General features: G+C 41.9%; 1 protein-coding gene across 2 annotated transcripts in view; it reads right to left on the reverse strand.

Moving 5' to 3' along the window:
• Positions 1-3,738: 3,738 nt before the first annotated feature.
• Positions 3,739-19,031, reverse strand: part of LOC110856962 (acetylcholine receptor subunit alpha-like) — a 44,564-nt gene continuing 29,271 nt past the window's right edge. For both annotated transcript variants that reach the window (XM_035857427.1, XM_035857426.1), the window contains 13 exons: positions 14,291-14,335; positions 13,813-13,922; positions 13,010-13,075; positions 12,643-12,649; positions 11,914-12,021; positions 11,410-11,554; positions 10,828-10,967; positions 10,624-10,760; positions 8,171-8,236; positions 7,975-8,049; positions 7,156-7,335; positions 5,029-5,341; positions 3,739-4,657 (listed from right to left, as the gene is read on the reverse strand). In XM_035857427.1, the coding sequence (XP_035713320.1) occupies positions 4,451-4,657; positions 5,029-5,341; positions 7,156-7,335; positions 7,975-8,049; positions 8,171-8,236; positions 10,624-10,760; positions 10,828-10,967; positions 11,410-11,554; positions 11,914-12,021; positions 12,643-12,649; positions 13,010-13,075; positions 13,813-13,922; positions 14,291-14,335 (1,599 nt within the window). In that variant the 3' untranslated portion in view covers positions 3,739-4,450. The remainder of the gene's footprint in view (positions 4,658-5,028; positions 5,342-7,155; positions 7,336-7,974; positions 8,050-8,170; positions 8,237-10,623; positions 10,761-10,827; positions 10,968-11,409; positions 11,555-11,913; positions 12,022-12,642; positions 12,650-13,009; positions 13,076-13,812; positions 13,923-14,290; positions 14,336-19,031) is intronic.

Consider the following 19,031-nt stretch of genomic DNA (forward strand, 5'->3'; position numbering starts at 1 on the left):
CTGCAGGGTTTTCATTACGATATGTATGTTTGATTAATATGGTGTGTATGCATTTTCAGGGTAAATTCCTCTCTTTGACATCAAAGAATTTTAAACTAATTTGATCTAACCGAACCAACCGGAGTGGAATATTTGTCGTCATGTAGAAATAAATATGAGGCGGAAGTAGGAAATAATATTTCTGGTGGGACATGGTTTTTTCTCTCTTTTCTTTTAGGATGCAATTGAAAATGAGTAAAAGTTGGAAAGGCAAGTATTTCGAAATGGGGAGTACACGCAGTGGCCGCGGAAGCTTGAGGGGACGGAGGGGCATCCAATTTCTCAGCGGCACGTTTTTTCCATCTTTTCTTTTAGAATGCAATTGAAAACGAGTAAAAGTTGGAGAAAGTAAATGGGGCCATCAAGTACACGAACACGCAGTGGCCGCGGAAGCTCGAGGGGACAGAGGGACAATGTCCCCACGGTTATTCGATGTCCGCATCATCTCCCCATCTTATATAAACCCAGGCCTCCCCTGTCCTACAATGTTAACGTCCCCACCCCTTCCGCGGCCACTGCAGTCCACAACATATAAAGCAAAGCGGTACGAGTTTTGTGTAAGTTTGTGTGTCGGAGGTCAGCACTGGTGGAAGGAAGTTTAATGGGCAGTGGAATGATAAGTAGCTCTATTTGGTGACATATATTTTGCATGACTTGCTCTTCCCCACTTTCACTTTTACTTTCTCTCCTACATGAACATTCAAAGGGCATAAATCGACTGGAAGATAACTTGATCATGAGAACTTTTCACCATTTATTCGCCAAAAAAGTCGGAACTTTTACGAGGAGAAAGTTCTTCCGTATTATTTTCTCTTTGAAGCTACGTAGCTACCTTTCTCCTACCTTTTTGAGACGCGCGTGGGGAGAAAAAATGCTGACAATGGGACATAATTTGGAAACATTTCAGTCCTTCTCTTAAGCTCCATCCTGTTGTTAGCTTCATCCTATTCAGGGGCCGCGGAAGGGTGCATGGCGACAGCGGGACAATGTCCCCACGGTTATTCGATGTCCCCCTCATCTCCCCATCTTACATAAACCCGGCCCTTCCCCCCTATCCTGCAATGTTAATGTCGCGACAGCTTCTTCCGCGGGCACTGATCCTATTTACGGGTTACGGGCTCGGATAAGTTGACTCGACTCGGATAAAACAATTCTTCAGTTAAGTCTCCGATTTGAAGAAAGGGTAATATTTTTTGGAGAATGACGACTTGTAAAAGTTGGAGGGACAAAGACGACCATAATTTCAAAGGAGGGAAGAAAGAAAAGGGGTGTAATAAGTGGGTTCCGATGCAATAAATCTGCCTACTCGTACAGATTTGGAGTCAAAGGTACATATGAAAAGTGGAAATAGGAAATGGAAATTTCTGAAATTTGAGTTCACCAAGAAAACTAATAGGTGTCCCGGAAACGTTGGTATTAATAAAGGGGAAAGAAAAGTGGGAGAAAAATTGGGTGGAAATTTTAAGAATTTTTAGACATGGTTCCATTTACATACGTACATACGTAGTGTTCAGCTAATACGTATTAATAGACTGAAAAAAAACTGAAAGGTTTCCTGGCAGATGATATTACATTATTTTCCAAAAAACACATAACCTCTCAGACAAAATTTTATAGGAATTGAGACTGTAATATTGGCTGAACAGTAGAACGCATAATTATCTCCAGGGAATCACAATTTATTAAAATTTTATTATTTTTTAATGTTCCAGATTTTCACAATTTCAGTACTGTTTTCTAATTATTTTTTTATGGGTGGACATATTGCAAATTTTGAGATTGATTCAATAATACGTAAATAACATCAAATTTTGCGAAAAACAAAAAGTTATCATGTATTTTAAAAAACATTTCATAATTATTCTTAAGCTTTTAATTCATCAAAATCATTACACGTTAGGGAAAAATCGAATGAGCGCGATATTTAAAAAGTTAAATTTTAGACTTAACTTTTAAACACAACCAATTTCCGTGTGCCAGCCACACTTTGACATGTGCTTATCTTACACAAGTGACAAGAAAAAACCGTAAAAATCCATGATTTCTTAACGATTTTAAGTAAACATTTCGGTCATAATAATACATTTTTAACAATAAAATTTGCGGAATTAACAACAAAGCGCGGTAAATATGATGAGCACCATGATAACATTGTACATATCGTTGTTCGAATATATATTTAATATAATTCACTCACATTGTCAAAAAGCTAGACATTATTAATGATTGGATTTTGCAGATAAAACCGGGCATTTAATTCATTTTTCATAATTAATTCATAGTAAATTTCATAAGTAATTTATAAGGAATAATTGACAAATCGTGTGGTTATTGTGTGTATTGTGTGTAAATTTTTTACAGGTTGGTTTATTATAAATAGGTATGTATCATAGGTACGTGTGTGCAGTAAGTGAATGAATGAATGAATGAATGAATAATGAATGAAGATTCACAATAATTCATCATCGTCATCATTAAGAATTTAAATATGTAGGTGTGGACATACATTTATAATAATTTTATTTAATAGTCTAACATCGTTTTTTACAAATTTACTAATTTTTCGCTTTTATTTATTATGTATTACACGTACAAAAGGAATATTATCGTTCAGATAGATACTCACTGATTGCTTAATTTTGCTCTCTTATTTTGGAGGACATTTACTTAATAGTAATAATGAGCACATTTTTTTCTGATTCGATATTCGACACACATTTTCTCTTGGGGGATGGATGAATGAAATGATCATTATTTATTTCTGGGTTGGTTGATCTTGTTTTATTTAATGGAAAACATTTCATTTACTCAAATGTTATATTCGTAGGGGAATGGGACAAAATGGAAATTTAAGGTTCGATTGGATGCGGGGTTTGAGTTTAAATTTTTGTGATTTAAGTTTGGGTTTTTGTATGGATTTAAATTGCGATTTTGAAACGTGTCCGTCTCCTTGCATTTTTATAAAAATTTTAAATCGGAAAATCTAAAAAATATTTTTTAAAATCTTAGAAAAATCTAAAAAAAACAACTAGATCCAAAAATCAATAATTTTGAGGTTTACAAAGTTAGGAGGTTATAATTTTAATTTTTTTCTTCATGAGAAAATGTTTATTTTTTACTTTCCATTTTTATTTATTTTGTATTTATTTTCCCGTGGAAGAAAAAAAATTCCAACCTACTAACTTTGCAAACGTAAAAATTATCGATTTTTAGATGCAATTGGTTTTTTAGATTTTTAAAAAGATTTTTTTTAGATTTCTGGATTTTCATTTTTAAAAAAACCCAAGTAGACGAACTCGTTTCAAAATCACCATTTGCATACATATAAGAAGGGAAAGTTGAGACACACAAAAAATTTAAATTCAAACCCTCCATCCAATACCACCTTAATTAACAAATTAAAACTTCGCTACAGCCTACATACATAGTAAGTAAGTAATCTACGCAAAGTGATGAAATTGTGCGCTGGCTGGTTGTCTCTGTGAAATTTATTTATTTCGCTGTCTCTCCTTCTTCACCCGGCGAGGGGACACCAAGACAGTGACAAATGAAGACTTGATAGCTTAAGGGAACCGAACCCGGGTAGTATTTATTTCCTCCGAGTAATTTACGACCATAAGTGTGAGCTATGTGTGTATATATATTGTGGAATCACATTTTTCGTGAAGACATAATCTGATGCGCATCGAGAGTTTCGTATTATTCTGAGCTCCCTTGGTTCATTCGGAGAGAGGAGTTTAAGTGAGACTGGAGAGATGATGATGCAGATAGTCGTCGTAATCAGGGGCCGCGGAAGGGTGGGTGGGGACAGAGGGACAATTTATGTCCCAACGGTTGTCCGCATAATCTTATGTAAACCCGGCCCTTCTCCCCTATCCTGCAATGTCAATGTCCCCAGAAGTCCCTACGGCTTCCGCGGCCACTGGTCGTCGTCGGGGAACATTACATTCCCAGAAATAAATACTTTTGCCAGTTCAGCACATTTTAAACTGATGAGTTCTTTTCCGCATTCCATTCATTACTTTGGCGGCGAGGAGTAGTAATAAGATGACTTTAGTAGCTGGATCATGCAGTGGCCGCGGAAGGACAGAGGGACAATGTCCCCACGGTCGGCATCATCTCCCCATCTTATATAAACCCTCGTATCCTACAATCTTAATGTCCCCACGGCTTCTTCCGCGGCCACTGGGATGCGTCCTTTAGTAGCGGATTCTCTGCTTCATTCATGCTGACTTGACGGGATCTTCTCTTGGTCCACTTATTACTGAGGGTTGACTGGTAAATAGTTTTTAGTGGTAGTGGTAGTGGTCGTACGTAGCTGTGGTAGTTTTTCATCAAAAAATGAGACGGGGGATTAATTAAGGGGGGTATTTTAGAGTATTATTAAGGTGAAAGTGGGGGGGGCATGTCCTTAACCCGCCGGAGGAGGCGTCGAGCCGGCAGGTTTCGCAGTGGCGGAAGCAATATGTGAAAGTTTAATATCGATTGGGATCCGATCATCGTACAAAGTTGGGGCTTGGAGGATAATCCCGGCCGTCCCGACGAGCACGGCGAGGGTGAAAATCCACAAGAAAAGTCGGTCCAGCACCATCGCCACGTATTTCCAATCTTCTTTCACCTGTGAGGTTTATAAAGGATGAAATGCGGTCATACGAGGGGACGTTCGTAAACTTCGTAACGGAAAGGGTGGGTGGGTGGGTGAGGGACTGGGTGGTCACGTGCCTATATGACACGTGTTGAAGGGAGATGGACACGTGTTTAAAAAAATTTCCATTATGAAATTTACGAAGGTCCCCTTAAATGAACTATATCCACTTTTATTAAGGGACGTTCGTAAACTTCGTGAGGTGGCTGCCTGGGTGGTCACGTGCTTATGTGACACGTGTTAAACGGGGGTGGCCACGTGTTTTTCTTAAACTAAAAATTTCCATTACGAACTTTACGAACGTCCCTTTAAATAAATGAACTATATCCCGCCAAACTTTTTACCCTAATAGACTCCTCTTCCCGCCTTGTATGCTCCGCTATGAAACGGACCCCCTCCACGGCCTTGGTCACTTCAGGGCTGTTGATCCAGCACGACCGACTCCTCCCGCTCCCGCCTATCCCACCCCCGCTTTCTCCAGCACCATCTTCACCTTCCGTGTCACCCTCTAAATCATCCTGAAGCTCCGTGGACCGCAACAGCGGGTGTGATGAGGCGCGCGAGGGGGGGATATTATGTCCCGGCGGAGGCGGTGGGGGTGGCATCCCGTGGATTTTGCAATTCCCATTCAGCCCCAGGCCGTCCACTACGTCTCGACTACAGAAAAAAAAGATATCATGTCAAGCTTTCTTTTTACACGGATTTTGGAAAACGAAAAAGTGGAGAAACACAGTTTTCTAAACTGCATTTTCGACTAGGAGGAGGAGGAGAGGGAACTAATCATAATTTTATTGGGACTCTGGGGCAATAAAAGCATCATCACGAGAAATAAATGGGTTATCACTCTCCTCTCGCTTTCTCCACCTTGAACACACACACTTTATTATTGTGAGCAGTTACTTTTCTCTGTCTGTCTGCCTCTCTGGAGGAGGAATGAGACAAATGTAATGCAATAATAATACATAGCAGGGAAGGAATTGGAACCAATCAGTGGCCGCGGAAGGGTGTAGATAGAGGGACAATTTCCCCTCGGTTGTTCGATGTGCCATCATCTCCCCATCTTATATAAACCCGGCCCTCCCCTGTCCTAAAATACTAATGTCCCCAATATACCCACGTCTTCCTTCCGCGGCCCCTGCAACCAACCCTCAAAAAACTTGAGGGGTTTTGATTGTTGCTTTCTCCCAACACACTCACTTGGCAACAGATCACTTTCTCTTTCATTTGCCATCTTTAACAAGCCATGAGGAGGACGGGAAGTGGCCGTAAGAAGGGGAGAAAGTGAAAGTACTGTCGTCTCTGCCAGTGGCTGCGGAACCTTGAGGGGGCAGGGGATCAATGTCCCCATGGTTGTGCGATGTCCGCATCATCTCCCCATCTTATATAAACCCGGCCCTCCCAATGTTAATGCCCCAGATGTCCCGGCACCTTCCGCGGCCACTGGTCTCTGTCTCGAGTACTTTGGTTTGGTGGGAAAGAGAGAGGTATGCAGTGCACATATGAGTCAGGCGTTCATCGGTGGGTAGGAAACTCATAAAGATCGTCATGGGTGCGGGATTTTTATTTCGTAATTTACTCTCCGTAAAGACGATCGTAAAAGAGAGAGAGCGAGTTAAGGACGACGCTGAGGAGGAGGAGGAAAAGGACACTCGTGTGTCACGATATCCTGTCGATCAGTGGCCGCGGAAGCGGTGGGGACATTGTAGGATTTGGGAGGAGTGTTGCTTTAATTCGCCCCGATATCTACTGTCAATATTTGTAAACTAACACCTCAAAAACGGTGAAAACTTTGAGGTAATTTTTTTATTAGAGACACATTGCAAATTAGTCTTTCGCCAATTTATATTAATCTTGCCCTTAACTAATTTCTTTTGACTTTATGCTAATTTTCGTAAAATTGTGTCGGGTTCTGAAAAATAATCGGGACGAATTCAGGGTCCTTTGACTGTTTCCTTGGAGGATTTCTAGACAGGGTCATGTCAGTTCAAAAATTCTCCAAATTTTTTTTTACATATTTTAAAGTTTGGGAATATGCGCTATTTTTGCTGGGAGAGTTTGGTTGTCAAGAAAAATTTAATATTCTATAAACCGTCGTAAAATGATAACGATTTAATTTAATTGCAAATTAAAATAATTATAAAATAATTGAACTAGGATCGGTATCAAAAACGGTACGTAAAAATTTTTCGCATGCATTTATGACGTTTTATAGAATATTTTATTTTTCTTGACAACCAAGTTCTCCCAGCAAAAATAGTCCATATTCTCAAACATTAAAATCTACAAAAAAAATTTTGGAGAATTTTTGAACTGACATGACCCTGTCTAGAAATCCTCCAAGGAAACAGTCAAAGGACCCTGGGACGAATTAAATCAACACCCTTTATAACCAGGGCAACAGTGGGGATATTGTCCCTCTGTCCCCACACCAGCCTCCGCGGCCACTGTCCTCAATATATTTACATCCATACCTTGGCGAATAGTCATGCGACCGTGGCCCCATCAGATCCCCGATGCCCAACGCTTCTCGAATATTCCTCAATTGAATGGGGTCATGCAGTGATAGCGCGGGTCGTAATTCCAATCCATTACACGTTCGGACCAACATTCGTCCCCCGGAGCTCATTGTGGTGGGTGCCTTGGCCCCGATCCTGCATACGTAAAAAATGGGGGGTGAAATAAGTGACGATTTGCTGCAGACACACACACACACACATCAAATCCGATCTCTTCTTATCTAAATTCTGAGTGCACTCGTTGTGTCACTTTCCCCAAATTTTGAGACGTTTTGACATTTATTCTCGCCTGACAATGAGTGATGGAAGGTGTACGAGGAAAAAGGCAGTGTTTCTTTTTTATGTGGGAACAATATTATTTTTATGCGGGCATAAAAGTGCATAACATGCAGTACAAAAAATGCATAAAAATTTATGAAATTCGTATAAGGAATTTCATATTTTTAAGAAATTTAACGTTTTCCTACCCAGTCGCAAAAATTGCAATATTATTTGCACTTAACTGATTTTTATGCACTTTTCCGAATTTTTGCTGGGTGTTATTAAACGATTAATAACATTTTTGTGTACTAATTTCATCCACGTGTTTCATCAAATACTTAGGAAAATTGCAATATTATTTGCAGTTAAATGGTTTTTAACGGATTTTCATGCACTTGCACCCACTTTTCCCGATTTTTTCCGTGTGTTATAAAACATTTTTGTCCACTAATTTCCCACCATTGTTTTGTAACCGGAGAAACCCTGAAAAAATGGGGTGAAATCCATACCTACCTTTCTAAGTAATACTGGGGTCGTTTCATTACGAGGAGTCGTGGCAGAATGTGGAGAAATACGCGACGCACCCATCTGAATTTGACACACGACATCATCATGAGTGAGATGAATGAATGAATGAATGAACACGAAATTATTGTTATATATTTTATAAATATTTTTCTCTCTCGAGTGAGATTGATCCCCTACTTACGGAGCCATTGTGTGGGTTTGAGGAGTTCGGAAATGAACATTAAGTACGACAACCGTGACGGATATACTGAAATAAAATGCAAAGAGAAAGTAATAAATAGTGAGAGAGGCATCATTTCAATCGTGTTATGCAGTTCTTCTTCTTCTTCTTGTGTGGAGGAGCATCTATAGATCGAAATCAGCCAATTGGACCTCCTCTGCAGAAGCAGCAGTGCCATACTTTCTCCTACCACCACCACAATCACCACCAGTGGCCGCGGAAGGTGCGGGGACATATGGGGATGCTAACCTCGCAACGACGAAGTATACATATTTATGTATAGTATTCTATCTTCCGTTGGTGACTAAATACACAAATGCATGTGTAAAATATAAATTACTACCTTGGCACCAAAATTTCTAACAAAAAATGAGTACTTCTTTGGTATTTCGTGGAAAATTTGATGGTAAAAAGTAGATTTTTTCGATATGTTTCTAGGAATTTCCCCTATACCAACTAATGTTAAAAAGTGGATTTTTCATGTTTTTCATAAAAAACTCAAAAATTGGATACTGGTTGAAAAGTTTAATTGGTTATTAGGTGCAATTATAAAATAAACACCGTACCGAAAAGAAATTTTATTTGAAAAATCAGTTATGCAAAAGAGGTTAACATTGTAGGATAGGAAACGCCGGAGTTTTATAAGATGGGCAGATGATCAACAACCATGGGGACATTGTCCCTCTATCCCCTCCCCCTTCCGCGGCCACTTCCCACCACCACCACCACGACTGCTACCACCCGGCTCCCAGAATCCCACCCAAGTTCAACTATTCCTTTGAACCCTTCGAGAAACCAACCTCATCCTACTACTTTCACCACAATGCACAATAAATCATCTCCTTCACCGCAACCATTTCCTCTATTCATTGCACCTCCGTCGTCTTCTTCTCGTTGAGATTAAGCATGCTCCCCAACAACCCAAAGAAAAAAACGTCGAGCAGAGAAGGAAAAATCTTTCACGTTTTGGTGCAACGTGAGATCACGGTCTTTTTCCCCATTTTTGAATTGCACACCCAATAATAATAAATGTTGGGAGGGAGAAAGCTGCCTCAGTTTTTGAGTCGGGTTGGGTTTCTCCGATGTGGGTATTTTTCAGCCACTCGCCGATCAGGGATTGTTCATCTCATCCCGTGGACAGCCAGGAGAAAGCAACATGTACCGCTTTCCCCGTCCGTACGAGTGAGACAGAGACTTTCACCACCACCACCACCGATGGTAAAACCAGTGAAGAAGACAGTATTAAATCAGAGAAAGTGGATTACACAGCCATCCAGTGCTCGAGGGATCCTGGTTTAACGCTGATGCTCCTACCGGTGGTCGTGGCGTGGTTCTGGTCGTGTTACTGGTTTGGTTTGGTTTTGAGCTACGACATCAATTTTTATTTTTGTTTGCTCGAATTCTTTCTTCAAATCTTAATCTGACTTCGACGTTCCTTTCCTTTCGTGCTGATCGGAAGGTTCGGGACAATCTTATCCTTGTGCACACATCTTTGGATGGCTGGCTGGCTGTGTGTGTACCGAGGATCTGTCTGCTCGAACCAAACCAAACCACGGCAGCTGGAGTGCTCATAAGTCTTGATCTTCTGGGGCTGAATACAGAAGCATGTATTGAGCAGTTAGTTTTGTGTGGGTGGCTTGTCTATGCGGCCAAGTTTGAGGCTTCGTCTGAGATACAGGGGCCGCGGAAGGGGTGCATGGCGACATTAACTTGTAGTATGGCGAGGAGAGGGACGGGTTTGTATAAGATGATGCCGACATCGAATAACCGTGGGGACATTGTCCCTCACCCTTCTGCGGCCACTGTACTCAATATTTGTACTTTCTCCAGCACATATTACCACCCCCAGTGCCCGCAGAGGGTGTGGGGACATTAACCTTGCAGCATAGGAGAGGAGGGCCAGGTTTATATAAGATGGACAGATGATGCCGACATTAAACAACCCTGGGGACACTGCCCCTCTGTCCCCCATTCCCCCTTCCGCGGCCACTGCAACTTCCATCCACAGAGCGAGAGAGTTTTGCTTTCTCCTGCCACAATCCGCTGTGGAGCAGCCATATCTCAAAATCACTGAGCCATACGCTATAAATAAAGGAGATAAACATGATGATAGGACGCGCGCGATCTGGGATCTGGGCTGCCCTACGCGATATGGGTCGAGGCAATCAGGGAAGCATTTGTTATTTAAAGTATTACACCAAGAATCTCATTAATTCTCATCCCTCGCCTCGTATACACCATTAATGCACCAAGGAAGGATAAATCAATCTCTAGCCACCCGGGTAGAGAGAGAGATACACATAAAGCAAGCCGAGAGATCCGGTAGTGGTGGTGGAGAAAGTCGGGCATAATTCCGTGGCTGGCTGGATGGATGGGACGTGGAATATTATTCAATTCTGAAGAGAGAAAGTTACCTCACGGTGTCGAGAATCATTGTAAAAAGTACAAATTTCCCGAGGAGCGGAACTACAAGGCTGGTGGGAGGAATAATTTCGGCGAGCAGGAGGAAGAACACGGTGAGCGAGAGGAGAATGGATATCGACAGGCTCACCTGAGGAGAAATAAGAGGCAACAGACTTGAAGATGTGAATACAGAGAAAGTAGGAGAACAGACTTACTTTCTCTCCCGAGTCGGACGGAAGGTAGAAGACAAGAACGGTGAGGAAGGAAATCCCCATGCAGGGTATGATAAGATTTACGGTATAAAAAAGCGTTTTTCTTCGCATCGTGATGTTGAATGTTATGTCCAAGTAGGGTTCTGGAAGAGGGGAAGTTTTCAGGTAAAAATTTGTATGGTTTTTATTTTGGTTTAGTGTTTCGAGTGGAAGAGAAAACAAAAACTTGTAAGAAATGAGGGGAAGAAAGTGGTTTTTTGTGGGTAAATATTTCTACCTGGGGGAAATGCAAGGAGCAAGAAACTAGGGCCGGCCGATGTACATAGTTCATACGGCGGGGGGCTAAATGACGCGAATTTCTCATGATTTCTTTCAGTTTCTTGCACCTTGCATTTTTTGCATTTCTTGAGTTTTAGTGCTAAAAATGTATGTCGCAAACCCGCAAGAAATGAGAAACCGGGTGAAAGTAACCACTTTCTAGCACCTCGCATTTCTACCATTTCTTGCTTTCCAGTCCAAGAAATGTATGTAAGAAAACCGCCAGAGACGAAACACTACATTTTTCTTATTATTTACTAATCTCACCATCACAGCACGTATAGTAGCGTTCATTTCGGACAGCGGGAACTTCCAAGATGTCCCACTCCACGGACATATAAAAATCCGAGAGGTCAACTCCAATCTCGACCGTGTTGGAGTTTTCTTGCTCATCGATGTGCCTTAGGTCTACCTGCAAAAGGAGAAAGACGACGACCAAAATGGAGGAATTAGTTCGTGGTGGTCAATCCGGGAGAAAGTTTTGATTGCATTTTAGTTTTTTGCAAAATACACAAACACGATCGTAAAACTTCTATTTCACAAATTTTGAGCCGCATAAAAGCACTCTGATCTTGGACCGGTCGAGGATAAATAGAGGTTTTAAGTTACGTAATGTAAGCAGGACGACGAGCAGTGGCCGCGGAAGCTGTGGGGACATCGGGGGACGTTAAAATTGTTGGATAGGGGGAGGTCCAGGTTTATATAAGATGGGGAGTTGATGGGGACATTGTCCCTCTGTTCCGCGGCCACTGTCGAGCATGCATCACTTGCCTGGAAACCGTCATATGTCCAGCTCCCGAACTTCATTACACAAGTTTGTTCATCAAAGGGAAAGTACTCGACGTCGATTTCACACGAGGATTTGTATATGGCAGGCGGCTGAATGGTAATAATAATAAATTCTTTTAGTCTCATTTTACCCTTTCACTTACTTACACGACATTAGTCATTCATTTCTCTGCGGATGTAGAAACCAGGCCTCAAAATAGGAACTTTTTTTTATGAAATGCTTTCACTCTTTTCACTAAAAAAACAAGAGTATTTTAATGGGAAACGGAAGAAATGGACAAAAAATTCAACTTTTTTCATAAAAGACTTTCACTCTTATCACGAAAAAAAAACAAGAGAATTTTTATTTATATTTCTGACAGCGGAACAAATACACAAAAAAATCCACAATTTTTTCCATAAAATACTTTCCCTCTTATCACAAAAAAAATTATTTATATCCCTCCCAGCCGAAGAAATGTACAAAAAATTCATACAAATGAATACATAAGAAACTGAGGAAATTATCCATATATCCTTATTAATTATTCCATTCCCACTTTAAATACTTTCTCCTTTTCCCTTCAAATTATTTACGAACGATAAATTACTTCCAGGCGGTCCATCCACCCCATTAACGCGAGCGCTCTTTTTTACACGTATTTACCAGATAATTCCCCCACTACGTTTTAATGGTTAATGGGCCTCCTCCTCCCTTGCTTGCTTGCTTACCTTCCACCTGTAACAATTAAGAGAGCATACATTTATACCGCGAGTGACCAGTGTACATAAAAAAGTTCCAGCCAGAAGAACAGTGGCCGCGGAAGCCGTGGTGGGGACGTGGGGGGACATTAACATTGTAGGATAGGGGAGGGACAGGTTTATATAAGATCGGGACATCGAACACCCGTGGGAACATTGTCCCCCTCTGTCCCCACCCACCCTTCCGCGGCCACCGCGCATTGAGAAAAGAAGGAACCACTTTCTCCTCCACTTTTCTCTTTCACACGTACTTCTCCTCAGACTCTCGTGGCGAGTGCGAGACTGGACTTGGAAACGAAAGATTATAAGCTTAGTATTTATGGAATCATGAACTTACTCGACCATGCCGGAAGAGTATAATGTGGCTTTTGTGGCCAGCGTCACTTCAAAATTCCCGTCCGCACTGCAAAGTAAATGAAACAATGAAAATGAACTACGAAATTGATATCCATCCACACATGAGACCACTTTGTGTTGTTATTTTCCTATTTTTTAAGAAAGGGGGAGAGAGGTTCTCTTATCAACCGTGAAGGAGAAAGAGAAAGCAGTGCTATGTATTCATGTACGTTTTTGTTCCCGTATAAAAATACCCGGGTAGAAACATATTTGCTTTTTGTGTTTGTATTTTCCCTGCTTTTTCTTCTTCGAGGGGGAAGAAAGGAAAGGTACGGGCAAACATGGCCATTAAATCTCACCACCTAGTAATTTACCACCCCGAGAATGAAAGCATATTGGTTTTTGTTTTTATTATGATGGACTATTTTACCTTGTGCTGCATGTCGTAGGAGTAGTGCATTACGGGTTTTTTGTCAAGATTTCTCTCTCCTACGCACCTTTACCTCGTGCATACGCACTTTTCTTTACCTACGCATCGTGCGACTCTTATCGCTCCACGTGGTCATCGACCTTCGGGGAAGAAGGGTCGCTACATTATCATTGCGTCACGGCATGCAATCTTTTTTGCTGTGTCGTGTACATAATAAGTAAGTATTTGAAGTTGAAGGAGCAAGGTCTTATCAGAGAACAAAACGACCAACTAATTTCCGCACTGCTTTGTACTTAAGGTTTTTGTGGGTGGATTGGATGGATATTGATCTTGTGGTGGGCTTTTACTTTGAATATGTATGGTTTTACACTTACTTGTTGTAGAGCACTATGTCGGGCCGCCATATATGATCAGAAGGCACGTGGAGGCTTCGAACGCCTCCATACTCGGCTGGGTCCCATGTCAGCTTGTAATCCATCCAAAACTGAAAAGTGCACAAAGCCAATCACACATACATAAGGAAGGTTTGACTGGTTGGGAGTTGGCTCGGGGTTAATAACGAAGAAGAAATCATGATAATAATAATGACGAGAGGGAGAGAAAGCAAAAGCGTGAATTGTTCCACACTTTCATGAGTTGATGTGGGTGGAAATGGAAATGCATAACTTTACAATTTCTCCACTTTCTCTGATAAGGTAGGGAATTTATGGGTGTGCATTCATTGACCGCGGAAGCGTAGGGACAATGGAGGTTCGATGTTCATAGCATCTGCCCATCTTATATAAACCCGTCCCTCCCCTATGTTGATGTCCCCACGGCTTCCGCGGTCACTGTATTCGCGTATTCACTCACCTGCTCGACCCACAAGTTCGTCGTCATGATTTGGTTCTTCAGGTTCTGAAATAGAGAAAAAGGAAAATGGGAGTGAAATATTTTTCACACAAGTTTTGGACGACACTAGTCACGTGTACATATTTATATAGCATTTAATACGATAGAAAGTTATGTATGCTCATTAATAATGACGCTCACTTACACATTTTAATGCAAAGTGGTGTTTGCCCAATGTAATTGTTTTCCTTATGCAAATAAGCTTTATTTTAATGACTCTAGGGCCGTTTCCACAATAATAATAATAATAATATTCATGAAGTTTTGAACTATTATTGTCCTCCGTTATAGCAACAGCTTTTCTTGGTAATATGTATGCACCACTTACGGACATAAATCAACATCCATTTATTTATTGCACAAACCATATTCGTGCATAAGTAGTAAATAAATAAGGAGGAGACTCCAAACTGGGGATGAGATAAGACAACAGTCCAGCAAGCAAGCAAGAGGATATTTTGGAGCTGGAGAAAGTGCAAGGAACCAGTGGCCGCGAAAGGACATCTGGGGACATTAACATTGTAGGTGTAGGGAGGGCAGGGTATATAGAAGATGGGGAGATGATGCCGACTTCGAACAACCGTGGGGACATTTTCCGCGGCCACTGCACGAGAAACTACGGGGGAAGGAATACGCAGTCTACTTTTAATCAAGCCTGGCACTCCACATTGCAAATTAGAATTAAGTATAAGTTGGAGTGTGAGATGTTAATGGGGATTCGAGACTATGTATATGCGAAAATGTTTGGATAAGGTTTGACTCCCTGCGGACAACATTAGAGGCCTCAGCAGCAGCGCGTGGTGTGAACGTGAGAGAAAATCCAACACCAACTTTCCAAGACTGGCTTGCTGGCTTGGCTTCTCACTTTTGGATAATATTCCTCCCAACGAAGAATGGGGAAGCAAACCATGTTCACGCCGGGTTATTTTGGGACCAGGTTAGTTTGATAGAGCAACTCTTTTGAAACAATATTTAGTCCGGGATTTGTACAGATTCGAAAAATTTAGCAAGTTTTGGGCGCTGCAAGTTCGCGAAAAAGCGCAAATGCTCCTGTAAGGCACAGATTCCGCTTAAAAATTAAACGTTTTCGCGAACTAAGAGTGTCCAAAATTGTCGAATTTTTCGCAATTTGCACAAAACCAGGACTAAATATTGTTACTAGCGATTTGCTCTATTAAACTAACATGGTCCTAAAATAATCCGGGTTGAACACGGTTTGCGTCCCCATTTTAAGTGAACTCGTGGTGGTGGTGATAGTGGAGTGAAAGTGAAAGTAAAGTAAATGCTCACCACCAATATATCTGACTGTTATTATTGGGGTGGCTATTATTCCGCGACTCTGCTCCCGTACTTGAGGAGGATTAATGAAAGAGAGGGTAAAATAGTAATAAAATAGATCTCCGACAATCAATGGAAGAGTTGAACAATAAAATTTTCTTGCAAAGTTGTACCCACTTTAAACAAACCGACTTTGCGGAGAGAGAGAGAAAGTCATTAGATGATCCTATCCGAAAGGCCACGTGTGTGCGGTGTGCTGTATCTCGGGGGCTATACTATCAAACATATATTTCTTCTGGTAGGTGAAATTATGCAATAAAAAGTTGGTGGCGAAATCGATGGTCGAATGGGCAATTATTTTGGCTGATATGTTCTTGTAGCGCAAATCGCGTAGCATTTTACGCGCCTCCGATAAATTTGGTTTCCTATTCCTTCAAAATTTGGACTCGGCGCAGCCGATACCGCCGAAAAATCGGCAAAAATTCCCGCCGAAAATTAGTATAGGCATCGATCTCTAATGTACAGCATATGTACATACACTCTTAGAAGTCCAGTATTAAAACAATACCAAGCGGTGTTCTTATATAACTCTACTAAAGTAATACCTTGTAGTAATATTGAAGTTCTACTGTAGCCGTAACACATTTTTACGGACCGGTACATATAATTTTAATACCAAGCGGTAACAACTTTACTACCTAGAAATCAATACCCCTCTGAATATAGCATCTTTCTCCCAGTGCATTTACGTGTCTTGAACCTGCACGTATCTCCTCCACTCCTTCCGCCCTGCATTAATATTGTTAAGAGAGATGTTCCCTGTTCTTCTTTTCCTCTCGACTTCCGCCCTTCCGCTGATTTGATTATGCCGCAAACTTTATGGAGCACAACAGAGGAAGAAAAAAAAAAGTATGTCAATAAAATGTTGTCGAGAGTGCAGAAATGAAGCAATGGAAACAATTACAAGATAAAAAAATGTCATTGTGCATTGAAACCTGGTGAGTGGACGGACGGACGGATGTGGAGGCGAGGAGAGGAGAAAGTGAAACTTTTGGTGTTGCGACTGAGGAGAGCAGAACAGTGGCCGCGGAATAAGCTGGGGGGACATGTGGGGACATTAACATTGTAGGATGGGGGAGGGCCGGGTTTATATAAGGTGGGCAGATTATGAACAACCCTGGGGACATTGTCCCTCTGTCCCCACCCACGCTTCTGCGCCCACTGCATAAAAGAATGTTATACTTGGGTAATCAGTGGCCGCGGAAGCTGTGGGGACACGTGGGGACGCTAAAATTGTAGGATAGGGGAGGCCCTGGTTTATATACATAACATGGGGAGATGATGCCGACATCGAACACCCGTGGGGACAATATCCTTCTGCGGCCACTGGACCGGTGCGGAGGTGGAGTACGGAAAATATGTGCTTTTCACACCACTAACAAATTGGATCTGAGACTTTGGGCTGTAGACAATGTGCAGTGGGACTAAAAGATGGCAAATTTTTGTCCCTTGAACTATAGATCATTAAGGAGATTGCTTGCAGAGATGCTTTCTCCGGTCATTTTAAGACGCGTTTCGTTTCCGACGGAAAAAGTAAGTACGTATAATTCAAAGAAAACTTTCTCAATTTTGGGCTAAGAGCTTTACTTTCTCTTCTTCGCGTGGTGGTGGTGGTGATGGTGAAATTTTTGAAGCAAGGCGATCTCTCTCTCTCGCCCTTTGGTCATTGTTTGGTTGACGATGACGATGACCGGTTCCTGGGCACTCACACACACACGACTTCCCAGAAAATCAAGTTGTTTGAACCCGATCCAAGAGCAAACCTTCTTTGTTGTGCCGATCTTTGCAAAATATTGCTACCTTCCAACCTACCTACCTCGATATCAAAGGAGGGCTTTTAATCAGAGAGAGAGATCTCACAATAAAAGCCATCTCGCTCACTCGCTCGGCCAAGGCAGCCAACCAACCAACGTTTGAATCGGGTTGGTCTCTTTCTATTCTTCGCGTTTATTTAGAAAATCCGAGGAAGAAGAAGAAGACGCTGGTTTTGAGAGGAGGAAGAAGAAGAGACAACCAGGAGAGCAGGGGCCGCGGAAGGTTTGGGGGAATGTGGGGACGTTAACCTTATAGGATAGGAGGAGGGATGGATTTATATAAAATGGGGACATTGAATAACTGTGGGGACATTTTCCCTCTGTCCATATCCTTCCGCGGCCACTGCACGAGAGAGATAGGACCCCACCACGTTATCGTGACGACCAGTGGCCTCGGAAGGTGTGGGGACATTGATATTGAATGATAGTTAAGGCAGGGTTTATACAAGATGGACAGATGATGCCGACATTGAACAACCCTGGGGACATTGTCCACCCCCTTCCGCGGCCCATGCCCGAGGACCAAAGTCTGCCTAAAAAGGATAAGGCAGAACCGTGTAATATATGCGAAGTGGTTGGACGACTTGTCCCATCAATTCAGAACTCTATTCAACTCGTACGGAAAAGTTTGAATGTCTGGCCGCATGAAATTACGAATTTGTCTCTTCTTTCCTTAATCCCGTGTTGTAGGAAATTTGTTTTAATAAGTTTTTTTTCCTCCTACGCTGGGACAAATGACTGAGAAAACATAAATAATGATACCCGTGGTGGTGGTGGGGAAAGGAGAAAGAAAGTGGATTTGCATAAGTTGTATCTAATCTGACTTGTCCTGAATGGCCCATCTGTCCCTCACTCACGCTCGCGCTTGACATTAATGCGAACAGAGTGAGACTTTCTTCTCTCAACAACAACATCGTCTGGAAATAACGTTTATCGTAATCCAATTAGCCTGGGGTTTCGGAGGGAGAAAGTAAGTAGCGTACGGAGTAGATGAGTCAATCTGGGCGTCCTAGTCTCGTGTGTCTCATATCAATACGGGCGCAGTGGCCGCGGACAGTGTCCCCACGGGTGTTGGATATCGTATCATCTCCCCATCTTATACACTCTTAGAAAACTGGTATTAAATCATTACCATCCCGGAGTATATATGTGACTCTAGCGGCACTGGTATTAACGGGAATTACCGTTCAGTAATGAAAAATTTACCACTCAGGAACAATTTACTACCAATCGGGTAAGAAATTATTACCAAATCAACACCAGCACGGAGCATCTATGTGAATCTACCAGATTTTTTGTCCAAACATGTCCCTTCCCTAACCTACAATATTAATGTCCCCATGCCCACCTTGCGCGGCCCCTGTCCCTACGAAACACCTACCTCGCCCTGCTTTCACTGCGAGTTAATTGTCTTTGTCCTTTCTTGCTGAATTATCTCTAATGCGTTTAGGACAGATTTAAAGCCTTGCTGGCTGACTGAAATCAGTGGCAGCAGATCGCTCCTTTTCCTCCCAAAGCGTGACGCTTATTTAATCATTCTCCGCTTTCTC

The sequence above is a fragment of the Folsomia candida genome, unplaced genomic scaffold (genome assembly GCF_002217175.1).
Source record: "Folsomia candida strain VU population unplaced genomic scaffold, ASM221717v1 Fcan01_Sc017, whole genome shotgun sequence".
NCBI classification, from domain to species: domain Eukaryota; kingdom Metazoa; phylum Arthropoda; class Collembola; order Entomobryomorpha; family Isotomidae; genus Folsomia; species Folsomia candida.